At 36.4% G+C, this 20,728-nt stretch overlaps 2 protein-coding genes across 5 annotated transcripts in view; one reads left to right on the forward strand and one right to left on the reverse strand.

Moving 5' to 3' along the window:
• CC2D2A (coiled-coil and C2 domain containing 2A) overlaps window positions 1-662 on the forward strand; it is a 132,993-nt gene extending 132,331 nt beyond the window's left edge. For all 4 annotated transcript variants that reach the window (XM_039241550.1, XM_039241554.1, XM_039241551.1 and 1 more), the window contains one exon: window positions 365-662. In XM_039241550.1, the coding sequence (XP_039097481.1) occupies window positions 365-553 (189 nt within the window). In that variant the 3' untranslated portion in view covers window positions 554-662. The remainder of the gene's footprint in view (window positions 1-364) is intronic.
• Window positions 663-4,349: 3,687 nt separating this feature from the next.
• The window catches only part of FBXL5 (F-box and leucine rich repeat protein 5), a 43,653-nt gene continuing 27,274 nt past the window's right edge, over window positions 4,350-20,728 (reverse strand). Inside the window, exons 10-11 of the mRNA XM_039241539.1 lie at window positions 12,264-12,412; window positions 4,350-5,149 (exon numbers count right to left, since the gene is read on the reverse strand). Of these exons, the coding sequence (XP_039097470.1) occupies window positions 5,073-5,149; window positions 12,264-12,412 (226 nt within the window). The 3' untranslated portion in view covers window positions 4,350-5,072. The remainder of the gene's footprint in view (window positions 5,150-12,263; window positions 12,413-20,728) is intronic.

The following is a 20,728-nucleotide window of genomic DNA, read 5'->3' on the forward strand; positions in this document are numbered from 1 at the left end:
GGACAGAGTGCGGACTAGCGGAACCCAGGTCCCTGGAATTACATGGGTTACCACACAAACTCGGGGCTACCAGGCAGAGGGAAAGGAAGTGGAGGGTGGCTGGGTGCTAACAGCTGTCTTACACACCAATACACTAGGAAGTAAACAAACAAACAAACAAACACACCATCTGCCCCCTCTCCGTTTTCTGTATTGCTAATGTATAGTTGAATAGAAAAGCAGAATTACATAAATGACTTGGAGATGCAGTAGACAAGAAAATTAAGAATTGCCTATGTTTATATGGAGAAAAAATACAATGGAATCTTCAAGCTTCGCTAATAACTACAAATCTTGGTTGTTGTTGTTTTTTTTTCCCCTTCAGTTCTCTGGATTTCCCCTTCACATGCCCTATTCTGAACTGAAGCCTTTAATTGAAGCAGTGTATAGCACTGGAGTACATAATATTGATGTTCCAAATGTTGAATTTGCTTTAGCAGTATACATCCACCCATACCCCAAAAACGTTTTGTCTGTTTGGATCTATGTTGCCTCTCTTATACGCAACAGGTAATTTTTTCATTGTATACTTTTTATATCATGTAAAAACTATTGGATATGAAAATTATTTTAAGTGATATTGATCACATCAGAAGGAAGAAATTATTTGTAAATAAAATGATCATTTTCAAAATAAGTGTTTTTATTTAGTAGTCTGCCCTGCCTCCTGCCACTCTGACCCTAAATTCAATTAAGACAACCCACAGTTCACCTCACACTAAGAGTTTCCTACTTCTATGCCGATGTACTTACCTTCCACTTGGAAAGCCTTTCCTCTTTGCCTGTCCAGCGGAATATCATCACACTTTTAAGATCCAGCAAAACAACACAACTTTTCTGGGGGAAAGAGGAACAACTTCGCAATATAGAGTTTTTATGTTTAATGCCAAATACCTCGTTAAGACCTTACCCTATAGAAATTCTGAACAAACATGCACTTGTACACAAATGTGCATATATATACACACACACACATACTCCTATTTAAGTGATATAGTTTAGGGGGAAAAAAGAAATATACTTAAACGTTCATCAAAAGAGAAGTTTGTGTCTCTCACAAAATTCCTGTCTTCAAACCCAAATGCCCTATGTTAAAGGTATTTGGAGATAGATGCTCTGGGAGGCAATTAGGCTGAGTGGAGGCCCTGTGTTGGGATGAACACCATCATGAGAGAGAAGAGAGCTTGCTTCCCTTCTTCAGGCCATGTGTGGACACAATGAGAATAGGGTGTTCTGCAGACCAGAAAGGGAGGCCTCACCAGAAATTAGATCTGCCAGCACCTTAACCCTGGACTTCCCAGCCTCCAGATATATGAGAAATAAACGTTTAAACCACCCAGTGCATGGTATTCTGTTATAACAACCCAAACAAAGATAGACACAGACACTACTATATTTACTAAGCCATTAAAAAGATTAAATGTAAGGGCACCTGGGTGGCTCAGTCTCTTAAGCATCTGACTTTGGTTCAGGTCATGATCTCCCAGTTGGTGAGTTCGAGCTCCCCATCAGGCTCTCTGCTGTCAGTACAGAGTCCACTTCAAATCCTCAGTCTCCCACTCTCTCTGCCCCTCCCCCTCTTGTACTCTCTCAGAAATAAACATTAAGGGGTACCTGGGTGGCTCAGTTGGTTGAGCATCTGACTTCGGTTTAGGTCATGGTCTCACAGTTCATGAGTTTGAGCCTTGCGTCAGGGTCTGTGCTGACAGCTCAGAGCCTAGAGCCTGCTTCGGATTCTTTCTCCCTCTCTCTCCACTCCTCCCCATCTTGCACGCACACTTTCTCAAAATAAATTTTTAAAAAATTTTAATAAAATATAAAAATAAAAACATTAAAAAAAATGTTTAAGGTACTAAATGTATGTGCTAACATGGAAAGATGTACACAAAATAGAAATGCATAAAGCAGGATTTCTCAGCAAAAGCACTACTGAAATTTTGAGCCAAGTAATGTGTGGATGTGGAGGGCTGACTTGTTCACCAGAGGATGTTGAGCAGCACCCCGGACCCCTACCCACTAGATGCCAGTTGCATCCCTTCTTGCCAACCCTGCCAAGATGTGACAACCAAAAATGTTTCCAGATGTTGTCTAATGTCCTCTGTGGGATAAAACTGCCTCTAGTTGAGAACCAGTGATTAGTTCGATTAACTGGATTGGCTGGATTAACATTACTTACCTCGTTGCACTGTTTAAACAAGTCAGGGTATGTAAGTAAAGTTACTTAGAACACTGCCCAGCACTGAGCACCTGACGTCAGGTACCCCAAGGCATTTTACATTAACTTGTATCTTTTTCTAAGAATGAACAGTTCCAAGAATTCGTGAAATCAATCACAAAACCCAAGATAAATGCGAAACAAGTATATATCGTGTTTCATCAAATATGAAGTATCCCCTGAAATTAATGTATAAAAATTAGATGTAAATTATGTTGTCTATCTCCCCATGCAACTAAGGGAGAGGCAGAGTAGAAAAACAGTAAGCCTCCACATGACAATGTGCTGACACACCAAAGTCCAGTTAGTCCAGGATTGCCAAGGCCTATTTAATGGTTTGCTAATATCAAGAAGCTCAGGGCAAAGCAAAAGGGAGACACGTCAATTACCTGGTACCTCTAAGGAAATTAGCTGCTCAAATTTATTAAATGAAAAGGATAACATTTAAATCCTGAAACACTGAATGTGCTAACTGAATCATTATTTTTTTCCTGTAAGAATTATAAAAATTTCTCCTCCCAAAATATTATACTGTTTTGGGATTACATGGAGGATAAACTTGACTCATCACTTGATGACTCAGGGCCAGGAGTACAGATGAATAATTTTACCTATGATTCGTGTAAATACAGATTAAGATGAATTTGGGGTTGGATGGACTCACTCCAGAAGAATCCGTGTAGTTTGTTTTATTGAAATAGTCCCTGATGGGAACTTTTCAAATCAGCTTTATTAAACACTTAAGGAAATAAAAATACAGTAACTACAAGAGAATCAACCTTATAAAATAAAACTTTGGATACTGTAAGTGCTCACTCAGCTCAGATTTCCTTTCAAGCTAAGGGAATCAAGAAATCATTTCTTTGTGCTTAGGCCAGACTTGTAAAGGCAGCGACGAGGTGCCATGGAGCCACCTAACAGGTACAAGCTCAAACAAGTAAGATGGTCTGCTTACACAGCTGCCTTGTCCTACACGCAAGAAACATTTTGCAAGTGTCAACTGTGACACAATGAGAACCCTGACAAAAGGTGAAACTTCAGTCACTACATAGACACCCCCCCCCCCAAGAGTTGGGTCCCACACTGCCACGTTTAATTCAAATGATAGTGAGACTGAAAACAAGGGTAGATTTATGGGTGGATTCTCCCTGTTCATATTCTCAGCAAATGATTCTTCTTCATCTTTAGACAGCTGTCTAAAAATAGTCTTCTCTTCCCCTGAACTGAAATCTGTCTGCCTACAATTTGTATCTTTCCTACTCTTCCTATCCCTCACTCGGACAAGTAACAAGACTTCAAGATCCTTCCTCTTCCACACACTTGCATGTATTTCCAACAGATGAAGGGCATGCTGCCGACTATTCTTTTCCGGACAGAACATTACACAGAACATTACAGAGAACTGATTCAGGAGCACCTGTGGGCTCAGATCATGATCTCACGGCTCATTAGTTCGAGTCCTGCATCGGGCTCTGTCAGCACAGAGTTGGCTTGGGGTCCTCTGTCCACCACCCCCCTCCGCGCCCCTCCCCAACCCTCCTTGCCCTTCCCCTGCTCATGTTTGCTTGTGCACTCTCTCTCTCAAAAATAAACTTTTAAAAAAACTGAATCAATATGTGTTTTTCTGATGATAGATCTCCACTCCCACTGTCTTTTCACACAGCAATGGAGATAGGCATACACATTCAAATTCCAAATACTGTAGAATTTCAAACTGGTCTTTCATAAAAGACCACTCAGCTCAACAAAATTTGATTATCTGTCTAAAACTGCCAAAATCGGGGCGCCCGGGCGGCTCAGTCAGTTGAACGTCCAGCTTCGGCTCAAGTCATGATCTCACGGTTCGTGAATTCGAACCCCGCGTTGGGCTCTGTGCTGACAGCTCAGAGCCAGGGGCCTGCTTCAGATCTGTCTCTCTCTCTCTCTGCCCCTCCCCCACTCGTGCTCTGTCCCTCTCTCAAGAATAAACATTAAAAAAAATTTTTTTTTTACTGCCAGAATGTCTTCATGGGAGCTCAAAATAAAATATTTAATCTTATTTTACACTAATGTAAATGTGAATTGAGATTTCTAATAAAATCAAAACACCAAAAAATTACTTGATAAAGTCCTCAAAGTAGATTTTATTGATACATTTCTTCAAATGATTGTGGAATTTTCAAAAATCCCTCCCAAATTTGACAATTTAGGGACAGTGGTAGGAACCAGGAGTATTTGAACAAAGCAAATACAAATACATTGGTGCTCTGCTAGCTCACTGAGCTAACACCAAGAAGCCAATTTATTCTATTATCTTAAGGAATCTTACATATGGGTATGTTTGAATTGGCCCTCTGAGAATTGTTCAAATAAAGGAAACATGGAAAAAAAAGATTGGTTTTCAAAATGTGCAATCTTTGAAAATAAAACTTCAGAAATGTTATGTTTGAAAAGATCTGCAAAGCTTGGTACAGTGTTTATATATAAAGAGAACCAATAACCCCCATTGACTTTAAAACTCAAATTAATCTAAAAAATACTTCAAATGGCATGGCATTAGTGACATTCTTTTCAAAGCATTCCATTTAAAAGAAAACCGATAAAACTGTTCTCACCCTGATGAAAAGATCTAATCCCTTTCTAAAACAAAAATATGAGTGCAAGAGAAACAACACTGTACAATTCACTGTAAGTTAATATTTCTGAGGCTGTAAGACATGGGGCCAAAACAAGTCACACTCAAAAAGGGATGGTTAACACAAGAAATGTGCTATAAGTAAAGTGCATGAAAGGAAGCCTGCTCAGCTAAATGAAGTAGACAAAGAACAGGAGTCAAGGATCATTCGCCAGAGCGGCAGCAGGCTCGAAAACCACACTGCAAATTCTGGCATCCGCTGGCGGTATCAGCATGAGGACCTGTATAAAAACAGAAAAGTGTGAAAGGAGGAATTTCTTAGAGATCACATGAAAGAGCAAGACATTTGACTGTTTTACTAGCAATCCATGTATAACATAGAAATAAAGTGCCAAATGAGTGTATAAAAACTTAGACACAAAAAAAGCCAACAGCAGTTCTACTTTAACTGGTCCAAAATCTACAGGAAAGAAGGGAAAGAAATTTTTTGGCAACAGTCTTACAAAATAAAAATCTAAGACAAAAAGATAACCTACAGAAGCAATGCTGCAGGGTAATTTAACAACAGATTTCTTAAACTCTAAACATCCTTCCTAAAAATATAATTAAGATAAAAATAGCCCCATCCACCATACATCGGCTAAAGAATCCACTATTCAGAAATTACAATGAACATTATATTTGAAACTTAAATAAACTATATAGATATAGACTGAACACATTTCTCCCATTTATATTAACATCTGTAGCGAAAACAAATGGCAAGACTTAAGCGAAATTATCTTCCAGAATTAAGTATATAATCAACACATATCTACGACATAATAAAAACTGTGACTCAATTACAAAGAAAAATAAAACACTGTGGAATAACTGACATTTTATCCCAGTCACATTATGCTACCCAGACACTAGATAAAAGATCTATTAGGAAACACAGCCGGGAATGAGAAAATATCAAAGGAGAGGTATCATGGCACATATGCGAAAGTTAAGTTCTTTGAATGAATCAGAGTTTTCATAAAGGCAGGCAAATGTGCAAAAGGGTGTTTGAACTGTACTGAAGCCTTCTGGTACGTCTGCACCAAAAACAAAACCAAATTACTTGCATTTGTGATATGTACAGATCATATAGAAAGTACATGAAATATAATTTTATACACTGTCAAATGGATAACTGAAAAATCCGAGTACTCTGGATTGATATATGGTTTAACTCAGAAACACATTTTAAATAAGCTTTGTTTTGTTTTTTAAAATAGCAATTTGTCTTTTAAAGTAGCAATGCAGGCCACCTGGGTGACTCAACTGGTTAAGCATCCAACTGTTGGTTTCAGCTCAGGTTCTTCATTTCGGCTCACAGTTCATGAGTTTGAGCCCCATGTCCGGCTCTACACTAACGGTGCAGAATCTGCTTGAGATTTTCTCTCTCTTCGCTCACTTGCTCTCCAACCCCTCCCCTGCTCACACATGTACACACGCTCTCTCACCCTCTCTCTCAAAAATAAATAAATAGGGATGCCACCTCAGATAAGCGTCCAACTTTGGCTCAGGTCATGATCTCATTGTTCATGGGTTCGAGCCCCGCGTCGGGCTCTGCAGTGGCAGTACGGAGCCTGCTTGGGAGTCTCTCTCCCTGCCCACCCTCACTTGCGCAGGCACGCATGCACTCTCTTTCTCTCTCTCTCTCAAAACAAGCTTTAAATAAACATTAAAAAAATAAATGAAATAATAAAGTAGTAATCCACTGCAAAAGAAGGCATTTATGTTAATACCAACATAAGAAAAAGATTACTTACAACTAGAGACACAAAACACTATTTCCCAGAATTTAACTTTTCCTTGTATTCCCAAAACGGCATACACAAAATACCAAGGGCAAACTTCTTTGGATATACAGTCAATGAAGTATAATGTTCATGGATTTCAATATGGAAATGATAATATATCTTTAAGAAAAGAAACTAGTAAACTTTACAAGCATATGTGGGACTACAATGGGTTAGGACCTCATTTATTTTCAAATACTTGTGTTTAATTGTAAACCAGAGGTGATGCCTGCAATATGAGGAACAGGTATGGGAGTGGGCAGTGGTAATATGGAAGAAGATCGGCCACATGTTTATAACTGCCAAAGTCAGTAACACATGAGACTTCATTATTTCCATGTTTGTATGTTTAAACTTTTCCCTAACAAAAAGTTTTAAATTATTTCAAATATAATTGGGTTACAAGTCTATAATGTTTAATTTAATCAAAATTAAAATTTGTTCTATTTTAAAAATGAAAAGTTAGTATGTCAAATATTTAAAATTCACAAAGTAGCGTTTTGTTATTATTTTCCCTGAAAATATGACTCAAGATTAGTCATCTTAACCAAACTCAAAATGTCTTAGTATGCATTATCAGATCTTTATTAAAAACTATTCTGGTTTGAAACTCTTCTCCCACAGTCAACCTCTGACCAAGTTTTCCTTCTGAGCAGATCTGCAGTTTTGTGCCAACTCTTCGTAGCGTCTTTCCTCACCCTCTAAATGCTCAATCCTGCTCTGCCTGCCAATCACCTACTACCTTTGGTCAAGAGCCCATCTCCCACCTCACTACCAAGGCCCTGACTGACACGCAGTCCCTGGGATGAAATGCTTGAACTGGTGGATTCTGCAAAAATATATTTCTCAGTATGTAATTCTAGTCCACAATTTTAAAGAGGGAGGAATAAGAGAAAAAGAGACTTGGAGACTTTTAGACAATTTTCCAACTAAAACTCCCTAAAATACTTTAAAATTTCCATATTCCTATTTTTTAAAAGGACAGATATGTAAGGAAGAAACTTTATACTGTATTCAAAAATGGCCTCGGGAAAATCAGAAGTGATGACTGAAAGCAATGGAAATGAAGTACGCTACTAGTTCTAAGGCAGGGAATAAAAGGGAGCCTCAAAGGGGCCAACAGGCTCAAGGAAGCTATTCTAGAGATTCCTATCTTTCCGAATACTAAACAGCTGGTCACCATCCTCTCCAAAAAACAGGCTCAGCAGCTTCCAGTCCACCCCTGGCCACCTGGGTCACTTTGCTCTCCAAGTCTGAAGGATGGTAATACAGATAATAGGGGAAGAAAAATGTGTGTCCCATATTAGATTGAAACTAACCCAACCCTCCTTATCTGTTAGCATCTCTGTATTAACATCACAAAACAAATTCCCCACTCACATTGATATAAAATGTGCCCCCCTCCTTCAAATATGCACAAGAATACCTGAGTTTCAATGGGACTCTAAGTATACAGAGTGAAGAGAGAGAATTAATATAGAAGTGTTTTCAAATCAGAAAGTAGAATCTGTGGCATCTGTGTGGCTCAATCAGTGGGGCATCAGGTCTTGGGTATCAGCTCAGGTTACCATCTCAATGTTTATGAGATCAAGCCGCTAGTGAGGCTCTGTGCCCACAGGCTCAGAGCCTGCTTGGGATTCTCCCTCTCCCTCTCTCTCTGTCCCTCCCCCACTCATGCCTACTTACGCTCTTTCTCAAAATAAACATTAAGAAGAAAGAAAGAAAGAAAGAAAGAAAGAAAGAAAGAAAGAAAGAAAGAGAGAGAGAGAAGGAAAGAGAGAGAGAGAGAAAGAAAGAGAAAGAAAGGAAAGAAAGAAAGAAAGAAAGAAAGAAAAAGAAAGAAAGAAAGAAAGAAAGAAAGAAAGAAAGAAAGAAAGGAAGGAAGGAAGGAAGGAAGGAAGGAAGGAAGGAAGGAAGGAAGGAAGGAAGGAAGGAAGGAAGGAAGAAAGAAAGAAAGAATCTATCTAGTGAAGCCAATGGGTACTTAAACAATAACTACAATACTATCTCAAAACTACAATCCCATCTTAAAGTCAATTACAGACCGGTTGTCTGATCCTAATAGTCATGAAAGTGATGTCAACCATGAGATTTTATTCTATTTAAAGGCCTGGGGCAAAGCAAAAGTGAAGGCAACCACTGTTTTTAACTTAGGTTAGTCTCTTACTGTAGAAAACAGAAGAGAAAATTACAGTTTCCAAAGCATGAAAATCGTTAGCAAAGTTAACAGTGAGACTCTTAAGCATCACAGGACTGTTCAGAAGTGGGAATAAATGGACAACAAAAAAAAGTGAGGCAGCATGAGGAAGAAATATGACTCAGATTATCTCCTACGTTGTTTTGCCAAGTACCTCAAGCAGCCAGCTGTACTTCCATAAACACTGACAACTCAAAAGGCAGTTTCCTTTTAAATATTTGACTCCTCACCAGCAAATGTCTATGTCAATATAGAACAGAAAACTCCAATGGTTAAAATACAGGAAGGCTAACTCACATTAAAGAATAATAAAGAAGAGTAAAATAAAATTGGTATTATCATTAAATAAAATTTTTAAATGCATAGTAAAAAATAAAGTTTATAAGAAAGCATTTTTAAAATATTAGATAAAAAGAGCTATAATATTAACTATAGTTATTTTCCCAAGTTTTTATTACTGATTGACTTGTTTTTCCTGGATTTTAAGTATACCATTTATGCTGTATATCTGCACTTACCTTCACTTACCTTCAATTCCTCTTTAACTTAAATTAGAAACATAAGAGAGCAAATCATCTGAGACTGTGTCACCTCCAGAACTATGAGCTAATCTATCTTAATTCATAAATTATACAGACATGGAAATGCAAATAAGTACAAAGAGTTTATTTGCTATCATTGTTCAAGTGTTCTTCAGAGCTCCAAAACTACGCAATTCCATTTAATACTTGTTAAATGACAGAGAATTTCTTAAATGTTATGGCAAAGAAGTCTTTTTTTATATTTAAATCTTAACGTTATCAATCAAATAACAAATTTAAATGTCATGAGGAATCATTCAGAGGAATAAAAATGGCATTTTTTAATCAGTGCTTAGTACAGTGTCTTGCTCACAGTAGATATTATTTGGATATCTACCACTAACTTATCTTCCCCAAAATCTCTGCTTGTTCTTAGGAAACAGGTCATTCTGCTTTAATTATCACTCATTGCTTAGTTAATTAATATTTACTTCTTTTAACAGTATTTACTTCTTTCAGTTAGTAACCTGGTGGTTAACTATGTAAGCTTTCTTTTGACAAATACATTTTTAAATGTTACTCAAATATTTAAAATAGTTTATTACCTAAATATGTTCCCTATTATTCTGAGAGCATGTATAAAACGTATTAACTACTTTCAGAAAAAATAAAAATAGTAATAAAAACGGGGCCCCATAAGTGGTCACTAGATATTTACTGTACAAATTAAGTTGTAGCAAAAGATACTGGATCAATCTGTCATCTTGCAAAACGGGATACAATGCAACTTTTATTCTAACACTTTCTAGGTTGTCCATATGTCCTTTTAAGGAAAAAAGTCTATCAGAAGATTGCTTTAAGAGCAATTGGCTGGAACTCTGGAACACAAGTTAATATGACAAGTCCTATAAACTTAAAAGGATTTCCATTTCCCCCAAATCATGTTTTAAGAAGATAGAAAGGGAGACTTAATATTGGATTATACAAGCACTATCAATTTCCTTTTAAATCTTTCAGTCAGATCTCTTCGTTAAAATTCACTTACTGAAAATTGCCACTCATTTAAAAAAAAAAAATCACATTCAACAAGAGAATGTAGAAGCTCCTTTAATATTTAGACACTCCTTTGGAGCACTTTAATATTTACATATTCAAAACCAGTTAAGATGAAATTAATTTTAACATCCTAACAAAATGCAAAAGATCTCATAAGTATTTAACTTTATCCAGTCACCTAAATTATTTCAGGAAGTTTTAAAAATTATACATGCAAAACAAGCAGGCAAATCATAAAAATGAACTGAAATCCAATCTCCCCCACCCTGTAATATCTATATACCCCAAAACAAATCTAACAAATTCAATTGTGATATTTATTCCCACAAACATAACCTACGCTGGAATCAAGGTGGACAATTCAAGTACAACATAGAGATAACACATTTTCTTATAAAAATAACTGTTTATTGGTTACTTTTCATAATACGTCCCACAAGCCTTAGGAAGTACAACTGCAAGTACAATGACATAACTGTGCATTAAAAAAAAAAATCTCCCATCTCAAATTCACTGCCATCCATAAAAGCAGCAAGTGGTTCATGGAAGCAACCAAACTTTGTTTTTGTACACTTAGCAGGTTGCAACTAAAATGACATTCATTGTCACCATTCCTGGATTATATGCAGAAGGCAAAGAAATGTTCCTACTTAGTGTTGCTACTTGGAGAACAAGGAAGGTCATCTCCTGCATCACCAATGTGATTCCTCAAATAAAAGAGCTGCAATCCCCTGTCTCTTCATATGTACTTAAGGAAAATCTAATCTCCCAGAATTAGCAATTTGCTAACTTCTCTGCATTCAAGTATGTCATTAAAGAGACCATTCCTCCAGTCTTCCTGGCTGCTGTCAATTGTTCTTCCGGAGAGAAACTCAAGTGATATTCTTGTCATGTTAAGATGACACAGGCTTTCAAAGAAAACAGTTTATGGTATAAAAAGACAGGTGCACAGCAGAATCTGAACTATGCGAATATTCTTCCAGTTATAAATACAGGGGGTGATATGCTTACTAATAATTAAGGACAAGCTCTTTATATGCTTCTAAAAACTCCAGTCTCTACCAGTAACTATTAAAAACCCAAAAGGGCACTGAATACCTCAAAAAAAAAAAAAAAAAACCCCATATTGAACAAGCTCAGTGCAGGGCAGGGATAGGTTTCAAAAACAGAACAAAACAACTATTAAAAGTAGGTTCGGGAATCAATCTCCATAATACTATGAATTTTAGTCACGTCTAAAGCAACTCAGCCTCTTCGATATCATACAGCAACTCCCACCTCAAACTTCTATGAGATTTATTTGGAACGAGAGCGAGGATCCCCATGAGGTTCCCATTACCAAAGTCCTCCTTTTCCAACTGCATTTTTTAAAGTTGTCCCACAAGAAAGCTGAGTGATCGTCCCTAAGAAAACAGTATATCTAGAACATCAATACATCTAAACTGTTAATGAGTGTTACATCACTAGAAGAATTTCCCAAAATTCTGTAAGAATTTTAGTATTTCTACAACTGGCCATTTAAGAATTTATCAGACTACTACATATCCCAAAAATCTGGTATGATCAATATTTGAAATACCCATCTGCAAGAAAAACTTACCTTTATAGGAATTAATTAATGAAAACATGTGATTTTTTAAATTTTACCAAATGTAAAAGACTATCTCTGAAAGTAAAACAGTTTGGTAATTACAAATCTGGAAAGTTAAATAGAAACCCTAAGAATTCTCAGAACTGCTAAAAATTTTTAAACCTATTCCTTCAAAATTATCTCATTATTAAAAGGCATTACCGTTAATGTTGTCACAGTAGTAGAAGTATTCATCGTTTAGAGAAGGACATGCTGAGACCAAATCCTGCAAGCCCGCACCAGTTACAGTAAGACAACCAGAGAGGTTAAGATGCTCCAAATAAGGCAGCCCTCCTCCCAGAGTCAAAACCCTGTAAGAGAAACAATCCAGCAATTAGAACATATTAATCTATGAAAATTACGTATGCCTATGGCCTAGTGGGCCACTAGAAACAGATCTTTCAATTTGGTAATGACAAAATTCAAGAATTTCTATAAAATACAGTATTAACCTCCTACTTAGGCAGCAGTAATTTACCTGAGAAATTTTTCAAGACATTCAATTAAACAAGTCTATGAAATTTTTCTTTAGAAGAACTTAAGAGTAACTCAAGTCTTAGAAAGAAGTACTAAATATTAGAACTGTGATCTTCACTCTCCTAAAGATTGTCTAAGCGAAAATTATCGAGAAAATAATGGACTAGTTTTGACAGTTCCTCAGAGTTAGAGAGTTACCATATGACCCAACACTTCTCCTAGGCATGTACCCAAGACAACTGAAAACATATGTTCACATGACAACTTGCAAACAAATGTTCACAGCAGCATCATTCATAATAGCCCATTTAATTTCAATTAACTAAACGGAATGGATAAACAAACATTATACAGCCATAAAGTAGTGACACACACTACCATACACACCAAAGGGATGGTAAGTCAAAAAGGCCAGACCCAAAAAGCCATATAGCGTATTAATCTTTTTATTATTTTCAAAAAAAAAAATTTTAACATTTATTTATTTTTGACAGAGAACAAGCAGAGGAGGAACAGAGAGAGAGGCACACACACAGAATCCAAACCAGGCTCTAGGCTCTGAGCTGTCAGCACAGAGCCCAATGCGGGTCCTGAGCACGCGAAACGCGAGATCATGACATGAGCCGAAGTCAGACGCCCAACTGAGACACCCAGGCGCCCCTGAACCTATTTTTTTTTAAATATTTATTTCTTTTGAGAGAGAGAGGGAGAGCATGAGTCAGGGAGGGGCAGAGAGTGAGGGTGAGAGGGAATCGCAAGCAGCTCAGCGATGTCAGTGTAGAGCCCTACAATGGGGCTCTAACCCACAAACCATGAAATCATGAGATCATGACTTAAGCAGTAATAAAGAGTCGGACACTCAACCGAGCCACCCAGGTGCCCCTGTATGAATCTATTTACATGAAATATCCAAAACAGACAGATTAGACATAGAGACAAAGGAGATTAGAGGTTGCTAGGGGCTGGGGGCAAAGGGGAGTAACTGTTAAACAGTATATGATTTCCTTATGGTATGAAGAAAATGTTTCTGAATTAGTGGTGATGCTTGCCAACCTTGTATATCTACTAAAACCACTGATTTGCACACTTTAAAAGAATGAATTTAATGGTAAGTGAATTCTATGTCAGTAAAAATGAAAACCTAATGGCAGAGCCTAAAATAAGAACATTAATATAAATAGGATAAAATGAGAAGTGAGCTAAAATAACAATGGCAGAGCTAAAAAATATCAAGAACAAAATTGAGAACATTAGTTTTCTGTACAATATATAAAGCAATATTACAACAGCAAAGTTCTGAAAACTGGAATAGTCCATCTTAGATGTCAAGAGAGGTCCTCATTGAGCTTAATGGGAAATCAAGTCAAAAATAAATATGCAATTATGCAATTATAATATCATGATACACGGTCTCCCAGAAACACACAAAATGGCACTGGTGGCGGGAGGAGAGAGAACGAAAAAGGTTCTTAAGAAGGGACATTTACACTGTGATAGAAAAAAACAGATGTTAACCAATAAATGTATGTTACAGAGAAAGCAAATACAGGGGTGCCTGGGTGGCTTAGTCGGTTAAGCGTCCGACTTTCGCTTAGGTCATGATCTCGCGGTTCGTGGGTTCGAGCCCCGCGTCGGGCTCTATGCTGACTGCCAGCTCAGAGCCTGGAGCCTGTTTCAGTCTGTGACTCCCTCTCTCTCTGACCCTCCCCTGCTCACGCTCTCTCTCTCTCTCTCCTAGAAATAAATAAAACATTAAAAAAAAATTTTTTTTTAAATAAAAAAAGAAAAAAGAAAAAAAGAAAGCAAATACAAATGTCTAAAGATAAGAAATATGGTGCCTTGGAGGAAGAGAAAACAGACGCATATGGCTAGAGATATTAGTGTGTGTGTGTGTGTGTGTGTGTGTGTGCGTGAGACAGAGTGTGTGTGAGGTCTATCTGTTGTCTTTTTTTTTTTTTTTTGGCAGGAGTGAGGATGTGACCAAATTAAAATAAACTACACAGGTAAGCAAAAGCCAAGAATCTGGACTTAAAGTGCAACTGAACTCACTGAAAGGTTTAGATAGAAGAGTAATAACAAGTAATAAGAAATGCCTTCTAGGAAGATCACTCCAGTCTGCTTTTTATCACCAACACCCAAGTATGTCAGGCACAAGCCTCAGCTATAAAATTCAAAATGAATAAAATACAGGTTCTGCCCTCAACTGGGGAAAGAAATATTTAAACAAAGTATTGACAATATATGCAATAAGAAAAAAAAGTTACAGAAATATACATAAATTACAGAAACAGTACAGACCAGGAATGATTCCAAAGTAGTAATCTTTAGAGAAAGAGAACAAAATCCAGAATTCAACAATGTATAATTCACACCATCTGGTATCCATCAAAAATTACTAGACATTCAAAGAATCAGGAAGGAAATCAATAGAAACAGAACAATAAATATGATGGGATTAATAGACAATGACTTTAAAACAGCTTTTATATTTTAAATATGCTCAAGGACTTATAAGAAAATATAAACATAATGAACCAAAAATATACAGTTTAATACCTTTGTATACTTGTGTATTTACATATGTTATTAAATGGCTATGTGTGTGTATACATATATATATGGGTGGGGAACATACCAAATGAAACTTCTACAGATGAAAACTATAATTTCTGAAATAAAAATACACTGAAATTAGCAGTGATTAGACACTACAGAAAATATAAGTGGACTTGAAGACACAACCAGATTAGCCAAAATAAAGCATAACCAGCAGCACCACCACCACAAAAATCAAAAAACGAAAACAACAACAACAATAACAAACCTTGGTATTATGGATTAAGTTATTATCACCCCTCTCCTCTTAAAAATATGCTGAAGTCCTAACACCTGGCATCTATAAATGTGACTTTGGTTGGAAATAAGGTCTTTGCAAATTTAATCAAGTTAAGATCAGGTCACTGGCGTGGACCTTAATCTAATATGACTGGTGTCCTTATAAAAAGAAGAAAATTTGGATTTCCACAGAAATGCCATGTGAAGACATAGGCAGAGACTGGAGTTATGTTGCCACATGCCAATCAAAACAAATGTCTACCAGAAGCTGGAAGAGTTAAGGAAGGATCCTCCCTTAGAGATTTTAGAGGAAGTATAGTTTGGCCAACAGCTTGATTTGGAAAGCTAGCCTCTGGAAATGTGAGAAAATAAATTCTATAATTTTAATTATCAGTTTGTAGCAAAGACACTGCCATTTAACATAGCACTCTATGTTCTAGTCAGAGCAATTAGATTAGAAAAAATAAATAAATAAAAGACATCCAGATGGAAAGGGAGTAGTGAAATTATCTTTGTAGATCACATGATCTTATATGTAGAAAACTCTAAAAAAATTCATACAAAAAATTGTTAGAGCTAATATATTCAGCAAAGTAGGATACAAAAGTCAACATGCAAAAATCCATTATATTTTTATAAACTAGCAATGAGCAATCAGAAAAGTAAACTAAGAAAACAATTCTGTTTACAATAGCATCAAGAAAATTAAAATACTGATGATTTTCATCAAAAAGGCAAAAGACTTAAACACTGAAAACCTAAAACACTGCTGAAAGAAATTAAAGGGGACTCAAACACCTGTATGCCAATTTTCACAACAGCATTATTCACAACAGCTAAAAGGTATAAATGATCCAAGTGACCAATGATGACCTCAATGGATAAGTAAAATGATGTATAAAAACAGGGAGGTATTATTCAGCTATAAAAAGGATGAAGTTCTGGTACCTGCTACATGGATGAACCTTGAAAACATTATGCTAAGTGAATAGACCAAACACAAAAGGACAAGTGTTATATGATTCCATTTATACGGTGTATCTAGGATATAGAAATGATGCAAATACTCAGAGACAGAAAGTAAAAGAGAAGTTACCAGAGACTGGGAGGGATGGAAGAACAAGGAGTTACTGCTTAATAGTCACACAGTTTCTGAGTCTTGAAAAACTTTTAGAACTAGATAGTAGTGAAGGCTACACAATACTGTAAATGTGCTTAATACCACTGAAATCTTCACTTAAGAATGGCTAAAATGATGGAGCACCTAGGTGGCTCAGTTGGTTAAGCCAGGTCTCGATTTCAGCTCAGGTCATGATCTCATGGTTCTCAAGATTGAGCCCTACATAGGGCTCTGCACTGACAGCATAGAGTCTGCCTGGGATTCTCTCTCTCCCTCTCGCTCTCTGTCCCTCTCCTGTGGGTGTGATTGCCTTCTCTCTCTCTCTCAAAATAAAAAAGCATTAAAAAAAAAAAAAAAAAAGAATGGCTAAAATGGTAAACTCTGTAGAACATATACTTTACCACAATTTTTTCTTAAACTCATACAAACCCTAGAGCAAACATTATGTAAATGAGGTACTAGTCAATAGGAGAAATAAAACAAGATGCTAAAAAGTACTTATTAAATCCAAAAGAAGTCAGGAAAAGGCAGAAGAAGAAAAGATGAAACAAGAGGATAACAAACAGCAAAATGGTAGGCATAAATCTAACCATATTAATAATTATATTAAATGTAAATGGTCTAAATAGATCAATCAATAACAGAGAATATCTGACTGAACCAAAAAAAGTAAGACCAGGGGCACTGAGTAATTTAGTTGGTTAAGTGTCCAATTTTGATTCCAGTTCAGGTCATGATCTTACAGTTCATCAATTGGCCTGCACTGAGCTCCAGGCTAATAGCGTGGAACCTGCTTGGGACTCTTTCTCTCCCTCTCTCTTCTCCTCTCCTGTATAAGCATGCACAGTCTCTTTCAAAATAAAATAATTTTTTTTAAAAATCTTGATTTTTCAATCTTCATTTTTATAGTTAATGCTCTTGTCACAAGCCCCATATAACCAATTTGCCAAAACTAATGTTATCCATCCCTGAACTGAACATAATGACTAATACAGAAGGATATGCTGACAGGTCCCTATTGGCATCTCTGTTCTCATACATTTAAGTTGTATGAGTGCATGAGTGGTAACTGTTCTCAAACCTACTGACACCAGTTGTACTTATTAATGTAATTAAATTGAAATAATTTTTAAACCAACTAAACAATACAAAAATTGTTTTTAAAAATTAAATTTGCATTTGTTTCCTTAGCCTTTTCCCCAAGAAATGCACATAAAATGTACTAGCTTTATTCCAATCTCTACTCAAAAAATACTTCTTTTCAAAGCCTTTCCTGTCTATCAAATATGAAAGAGCATTCTCTGTATTCTCTACTCCATAAACTTTACTTTTCTTCATAACATGCAGTGTGATATTACATGTTTAGTGTTTATTTCTATCACTAAATTATAAACTCTATGAAAGTGGGGAATTTGTCTTATTTACTCAGGATCTGTAGCAATTAGAACAGAGGTGCTCAATAAGTATCTAAATGTTATAGAAAGATTCCTTCAGGAAACTAAAGAAGTCATTTGCACCCAGATTGTAGACTTATTCAGTTATCTACCAATCTAAATGATACTAGATGAGATATTCCTATGTGGTTCCCTGTCATTGAAATTAATTCTTCCTTAAATTCAAACTCAAAGTGTTTATTTCAAGGATATCTCATATGCAAACTCCTCAAGGCTCCTTGTAAAAACTATAAGGCAGAAATGCAACTTATTTCCATTCCCAATAGCAGTAAGGTTTCTATTTGTTATTTCTAAGGTTAATAGTATCAAAACTTACTAAGTGCCAAAATCACACTATGAAGTAACAACTAAAAATCACTTTCATGCTTTTCTTCAAATTTCACTTAGGAATTCACTTATTGCCTTGGAGGGAAGTAGGGGGTGGAAACTCCTTAATATTCAAATAAAGCCCTATAATTCTACTCTTAGATGAAATATGCCCCTTTCTAGCATTTTCCAAACGTTACCAGAAAGTTTCTAAATCCTTTTTCACTGAAAGCAAATAGAAGATACGCCTTAATTAAACTCATCAAAATTTTGATTCCCTTTGGAATTGATTTTTAATTATATAGGATTGTTAATAAATTCTGGCTTATTTAAAAATATCCCAACAAAACTAAGGAAACACAGGAAAACTGCCACTTCATCAGACATCATTGCAGTTCTGAAATATTACAAATGGTCATACATCTTATTTCATTCTTTGAACAATAAAACTGGTCATGCTGAAAACTCAACTGAGGGACACCAGGCTTTTTCCTCAGGGTTGTGAATTCAAGCCTCACGTTGGATGTAAAAATTACTTAAGTAAAAATTAGAAAGAAAGAAAAAAAGGAAAGGAGGGAGGGAGGAAGAAAGAGTAACTAAATGGAGCCACAAGTTTTAATAAGACATAGTAGTAATAAAAAAAATAATGGTATTAGTTTTAAATTGAACCAAGAATCCCTTTTTACTTTAAAATCAAGTTACATTAGTTACATTCAAACACAACTAAAACCACATCAGGAATAGATATATAAAATCAATTGGTTAAGTACCCGATTCTTGATTTGGCTCAGGTCATGCTCTCACAGTATGTAGGTTCAACCCTTGGCTTGGACAACAAGCCCCAGGCTGGGCTGATAAAGCCAGAGCCTGCCTGGGATTCTCTGTCTATCTCTCTCCTCCTGCCCTGCTCATGCTCTCTCAAAATAAATCAGTAAACATTTTTTTAAAATATATATAATATGGGCACCTGGGTGGCTCAGTTGGTTAAGCATCTGACTTTGGCTCAGGTCATGATCTCACAGTTCAGGAGTTCAAGCCCCTGTCAGGCTCTATGCTGACAGGTTGGAGCCTGCTTCAGATCCTCTGTCCCTGGCTTTCTCTGCCCCTCCCCTGCCCATCCTCTCTCAAAATAAACAAACTTAAAATATATATATATATATATATATAAAATTATATACACACACACACTATATACATTACATACACACATACACTGTATATGCCTTTTTTATAATGACCTAACTTCTTAAAGAACAAAGAGAATATAGAAGGCTACTCAAAAAATACTAGTTTTCTGCTTTTCTACCTTCCATTTATATGCCACCAACCCACTTCTATAGACTTATATTCTACTATTCCTCAATTCATATCCTTACTACAACCAAACTGAGTATCAAGCCTCCTCTAAACATTCCCTATTGAGTCCAACTTAATCTGCTAAGAGCATACTTAGGAGAAAAGAGGGAATATTAGGCTTTATGTTGGATGAACTTTCACTGTTTAGCTTGTCTAGCACCCCATTATTAAAGAGCCTCAATAAAATTCAAGTCTATTATAGAGTAAAAGAGAAAACACGTAATCAATTCCCGAAAGTTCGTATCAAAGACAACAAAATAATTATTGCACTTATTTTTTATTATTGCACATTATTAATGCTGAGAACAGCCATAACAAAAGAACCTAACAGCAGCTATAACAGCGTTTTACTACTGTATGTGCAAGTCATCCCCACTGCTTGCAATGGTACCTTCTCCCACTACCACCTACCAAAATTCTTCATTTTTCTTCAAGATTCAACATAGTGTCATCTCTTCATTAAAAAAAAAAAAAAATGCTGTCTGTTTTTTTTAAATAGCCTCCATGCCCAACATGGGGCTTGAACTCACAACACTGTGATCAAGAGTCAGATGCTCTACTGGGCCAACCAGGTGCCATTAAATTTTGTGATCATTTACTATAATTGAATGAGAGGTCAATCTTTCTCTTTGACCCCCACAGAAGCTTTATTTGACATCCCTTGAAGAGTGGACACAAATAGGGGCGCCTGAGTGACTCAGTCAATTAAGCATCTGACTCTTGATTTCAGATCAGGTCTTGATCTCACGGTTTTTTGTGTTTGAGCTCCATACTGGGCTCTGGGCCGGAAGCATGGAGGCTACTCAGGGTTCTCTCTCTCTCTCTCTCTCTCTCTCTCTCTCTCTCTCTCTCTCCTCTCTCCGCCCTTCCCCCACTCATTCTCTCTCTCAAATAAATGAACATAAAAAAAATTTTTTTAAAGAGTGGACACAAATAACACACAGCAACAGAATATAGTATACATTATTTTCTTCTCTGCTATAAGGCCTTGAAGAAAAAACCATTTTATTTATCTTTACATCCACTAAAGCACCTTAGAAAATGTGTAGACGTTTGCTGAGCACTGATTAAACTCTCAG

This window comes from Hyaena hyaena, unplaced genomic scaffold (genome assembly GCF_003009895.1).
Source record: "Hyaena hyaena isolate Hyena2069 unplaced genomic scaffold, ASM300989v1 scaffold_195, whole genome shotgun sequence".
Lineage (NCBI taxonomy): Eukaryota > Metazoa > Chordata > Mammalia > Carnivora > Hyaenidae > Hyaena > Hyaena hyaena.